The 4,925-nt window shown below is 45.5% G+C and overlaps 1 protein-coding gene across 3 annotated transcripts in view; it reads right to left on the reverse strand.

Annotated features, from left to right (window-relative positions):
• Positions 1 to 4,678, reverse strand: part of Mov10l1 (Mov10 like RNA helicase 1) — a 62,912-nt gene extending 58,234 nt beyond the window's left edge. For all 3 annotated transcript variants that reach the window (XM_021184120.3, XM_021184119.3, XM_085831484.1), the window contains exons 1-2: positions 4,547 to 4,678; positions 1,941 to 2,125 (exon numbers count right to left, since the gene is read on the reverse strand). In XM_021184120.3, coding sequence (XP_021039779.1) covers positions 1,941 to 2,125; positions 4,547 to 4,643 — 282 coding nt within the window. In that variant the 5' untranslated portion in view covers positions 4,644 to 4,678. The remainder of the gene's footprint in view (positions 1 to 1,940; positions 2,126 to 4,546) is intronic.
• Between the last annotated feature and the right edge of the window lie 247 nt (positions 4,679 to 4,925).

Below are 4,925 nucleotides of genomic sequence, written 5' to 3' on the forward strand. Positions count from 1 at the left end.
AGAGATTGTTCAGTAGTTAAGAGCACTGACAGGTCTTTCAGAGGAGTTGGATTTAATCCCCAGCATCTACATAGCAACTAGCAGCCACCTGCAGCTCTCGTTCCATCTGTAGCTCTCTGATGCCTTCTTCTGGACTTCTCATGCACACACATGAAGCACACAGACACACTTGCAGGCAAGCACACACATGAAGCACAGACACACATGCAGGCAAAACACTTATACATACATATTTTTTAAAAAGTACTAAAAATATCTCTAATGTCATCATGAAAATTGTCACTATGTAATAAACAGATGCCACAATAATTTTATCTTAAAAGTTTCCAGGCTGGGCATGATGGCATCCACCTTTTATCTCCCCTGCCCCCCCAAACCCTCACAATGTTCAGACAGTCCTTTACAATATAAACATCAAAGTAGGAATACAAAGAGAAGTTTTCCAGCATAGTGAAGGCTGTAAGTGAAAAATCCATGGCTAACATCAACCCAAGGCTGAAAGTTGAAAAGCTCTCCTCTGCAGGTCAGGAAAGAGGCCAGGGTCCCAGTCTCCTCCCTTCATTCAACACTGTGCTCAAAGTCCTCAGCAGAGCAATTAGGTAAGAAACGGGAACCAAAGACATCCAAACTAGAAACTACTAAAACTGTCTTCATTCACAAATGGCTTGATCCTGTGTATAAGTTCCTAAATTTTACATTTTAAAACAGCCCCCAAATGGATAAACCTAATAACTGAATTTGGCAAGTATTAGGCATACAACAATTTGTTTTGTTTTTATGTGCTAGCAATAATGAATACAAAAAGGAAATTAAGCTTCTAAAACAATGTGGACATGGTTGTGCATAGGTTAAATCTGGCATTTGGGTGGCTAAGGCAGAAGACAGTGAGTCTCACGACTAGTTTAGTTTAGGCTATATAACAAGATTCTATTTTTCTAAAAAGAATATTTAATCAACCATCAAAGAGACAGATTAAAATAAAAAAAACTTAAGCATGTAGTGATATAAAATGAAACACTGTAACAAAGTCAAAGGCAATTGTGAGAGCTGGAGCAGTACCTCAGGGGCTGTGAGCTCCTGCAGGGACCATGTGGTTCAGAGTACAGATCCTAACATCCATGGAAAGGGGCCAACGCAACCTTACTAACTGCTAACTCAGTAGTAGTTTGATCATTTTAATTTAACCTATCAATTCTACCGCTAAGAATTTATAGTACTAGCTGGGCGTGGTGGTGCACACCTTTAGTCCCAGCACTTGGGAGGCAGAGGCAGGCGGATTTCTGAGTTCGAGGCCAGCCTGGTCTACAAAGTGAGCTCCAGGACAACCAGGACTATACAGAGAAACCCTGTCTCGAAAAACCAAAAAAAAAAAAAAAAAAAGAAAGAAAGAAAGAAAGAAAGAAAGAAAGAAAGAAAGAACTTACAGTACTAAAGAACTAGTTTTATATGAAAGAGTAAATTACTGAATAGATGCCACTGGCCATCTTTGGTAGTCAGATAACAGAGTCCAGCTTTATACTTTTGTTTTTCTTCACCATGAAGCCCTGGCTGTCCTGGAACTCACTCTGTAGACCAGGTAGGTCTAGAAATCACAGAGATCTTGTGTGCTACCTCACTTGGCCAATCTTTATAATTGTACATAATGTTTTAAAAACACTAAAGAATAAAAAAAAAACCTATTCATGAATATACACCATAGCATAAACTTATAGGAAGACTTTACTTTTTGAATTACAATGTCTATGACTTGATCATTTACAATTATCATCATTTGTTTTGTTTTGTTTTTAAACCAGAAATCACTATAACGAATAAAATAAAGCCCCTTCTCCTCACTCACAGGCCGACTTCACTACGTTCTCCTCAGCTAGGCCATGACTGAGAAGCTAACAAATGTGGTGACTCAGGGTGAGGAGTGACTCCTTATAAATAGGACTTACTCTGATTGCTTTCAGTCCATTTGACACTTTGTTTTCTTCAACGACAGCAATGACTTCCTGTCCCACATTCAGAAGCACTTTACTCGTCACAACATCATTGGAAAAGTAGATCAGGTCGTCAATCATGCCATAGTCACTGCAGTATCTTGTCACAACGCCCTGCACCGTTTTCAACCTGGTGTCACCTGAGATAAGCGAGCACAGGGGGTGTATTAATAATAAATAAGCATCCCAGGGCCGGAGAGAACAGCAGAGTGCTCGCTGCTCCTCCAGAGGACCCAAGTTCAGTTCCCAGCAACCATGGGAGGGGCTCATAACCATCTATAGCGGCTGAGGATCTCACACCTTCCTCTGGCCTCTGCAGGTACCCCATATATGTGGTATATTCCTCTCTCCCCCTGCCTTTGTCTGTCTGTCTGTCTGTCTCTCTCTTACACACACACACACACACACACACACTAAATCTAAAAGGGGGGGGATCCCAAATCCCACTACCATTAAACTCCCCAGGAGGAAGGCAAAGTGTGGGCACTCATGGGGGACAGGAACCTAACAGCCTGGCCCAGAGACACTGCCACTAAGAGATGCTTAGAAGAGTGACTTTGAAACAAAAGCCTAGGTGCTGAGGGGCACAGGTAGTAAACATGGTGGGGAGAGCTTTGATTAGCAAGCCTGACTGGCTGGTTTGACTCTAGCTCTTCTACCATGTGTAGCCCTGAGGGTGGTAGCTATCTCTACATGACGACTGTTAGACAAATAAATAACTGTGCAACGGACACACAGACTTCTGAGGGGTGGGCACAGGCTAAGGGGCCCCAGACACTGTCAGGCTTAAACAGACACCGGAGGAGTCCTAGACATGTGCTATTTGCTGTTGTCACCATCAAAGCCACAGTCTTAGAAGGTTCCAAACACAACACTGGGGCATAGAAAAGTCTATCTACTCCAAGAAAGTATAGAAACTTGGTCATTCGGTGATCTTTCATGAACTGGGGCTCCAGATACCATCTTAAGAGTCCTCACTAAACCTTTCCTGTGACCTTTCTTTGGCAAACCTTCCTGTACTCTGATCACATTACTGTCTTAGTCAGAGTTTCTATTCTTGCACAAACATCATGACCAAGAAGCAAGTTGGGGAGGAAAGGGTTTATTCAGCTTACACTTCCACACCAAAGGAAGTCTGTACTGGAACTCAAGCAGGTCAGGAAGCAGGAGCTGATGCAGAGGCCATGGAGGGATGTTACTTACTGGCTTGCTTCCCCTGGCTTGCTCAGCTTGCTTTCTTATAGAACCCAAGGCCACCAGCCTGGGGATGGTACCACCCACAATGGGCTTTCTTCCCCTCTTGATCACTATGCCCCACAGCTGGATCTCATGGAGGCATTTCCTCAACTGAAGCTCTTTTCTCTATGATAACTCCAGCCTGTGTCAAGTTGACACACAAAATCAGCCAATACACATGACAGGACACCATAAAACTGGAGCTCAAGCTGTTGCAGAAAGCCACTATATATATTTTTTTTACAGTGGTTCTCAACCTTCCTAACGCAGTGACCCTTTAATATTGTTCCTAACGTTGTGGTAACCTCAACCATAAAATTATTTTTCTTGCTACTTCACGTCTGTAATTTTGCTATTCATAACTATTGCGAATCATAATGTAAATAGCTGATAGGTGACATCCCCCCCCTTACAGGGGCCGTGACCCACAGGTTGAGAACCTCCCCCTTTGGCTGTATGCCATTATTTTCTCCAGGTTATATTTTGTTACAGAAATCAGCACATCTAAATACAAAAGACCTTTTCATTACCATGCTGTGCTCAACAACTTCATTTTTTTTTAATGTTATTTTTAGCTTCTCTCAAAATTTTCACTCTTTTAGAGGATGGCGAAATCCAGGGAGCCACTAGCCCAAGTTCTCATGCAAAAGAAAAACTAGGAAGAAAGGCAGCGAGCATGGCCCTGAGCTCCGGGGAGGGGTAACCTGGTAACTCTGGAGTGAAACCCGAGCTCATGCTGAAAGTCACTGTTCTTGGCAATGGTTCTAACGCCGCGACCCTTTAATACAGCTCCTCCTTTTGTGGCGACCCCCACAACCCTAGACTTATTTTTTGTTGCTACTTCAGAAACGCCAGAACTGGAAGCCTGGGAATGATAAAGAATCCAAGGGGAATGACTTCATTGCTTTTGGAAAGGACAACTCCAAGTGGTAGAATGATGGTTTCCGGACCTCACTCATCCCACTGAGAGCTCGTGGGGACCAAAGCCAGGCAGAGAGCGGGCAGCGATGTCCAGTTGGTGCGTGTAGCACAAAATCACGCACAGTGAAGGAAAGGGACAATGAGGTAGCCATGGCACTGGCCCAAGAATAACAAGGCACCCGTGCAAAATCACGCACCCTTTTTTTTTTCTCTCTGAGAAAAACGACTAAGAGATACAGCCCGTTTGGGTTTGCGAAGGAAGGGAGGGCCAAGCCTAAGCTTCCAAAGGCCTGTTCTCGAACCACCGAAGGAAGGTGGGAGCGCCCGACCCGAGGGGGTCACAGCTTCGCCCCACCTCACAGGACTGCGGCGGGCTTCCAGCGGAGTGCTCCGTGCACCCTTACCTTCCGACAGCTCCCGCCCTGGTTGCCCGACCTCCTCCTCAGGGATGTCCTCCTTCCTCCAGAAGAAGGACACCAGCTTGGCAGCGAGGCGCAGCATGGTATCCACGCGGCGGATTCCACCTCCGTCCCAACTTCTTGCCCGCACGCCACAGCCCCGCCCACGGGCCAGCACGCATGCGCCTGTAGAAGCCAGCCAATGGGGTTCTTGGGTCTGCGCCTGCGCCTGCCTGTCATAGAACTCAGCCAATGGGGTCCCTGTGTATTCCACGAGGCTCGACCGTTAGCCATGAGAGGTTGGCGGTTAGCACGTGAGGGAGCATGGCGGTCCTCGTGCAAGAGATGAGAGGCCTGGCATGCGCAGTGTGTGGAAGAGAGGGTG

This window comes from Mus caroli, unplaced genomic scaffold (assembly GCF_978045245.1).
Source record: "Mus caroli unplaced genomic scaffold, Mus_caroli_1 scaffold_16, whole genome shotgun sequence".
Taxonomy (NCBI): domain Eukaryota; kingdom Metazoa; phylum Chordata; class Mammalia; order Rodentia; family Muridae; genus Mus; species Mus caroli.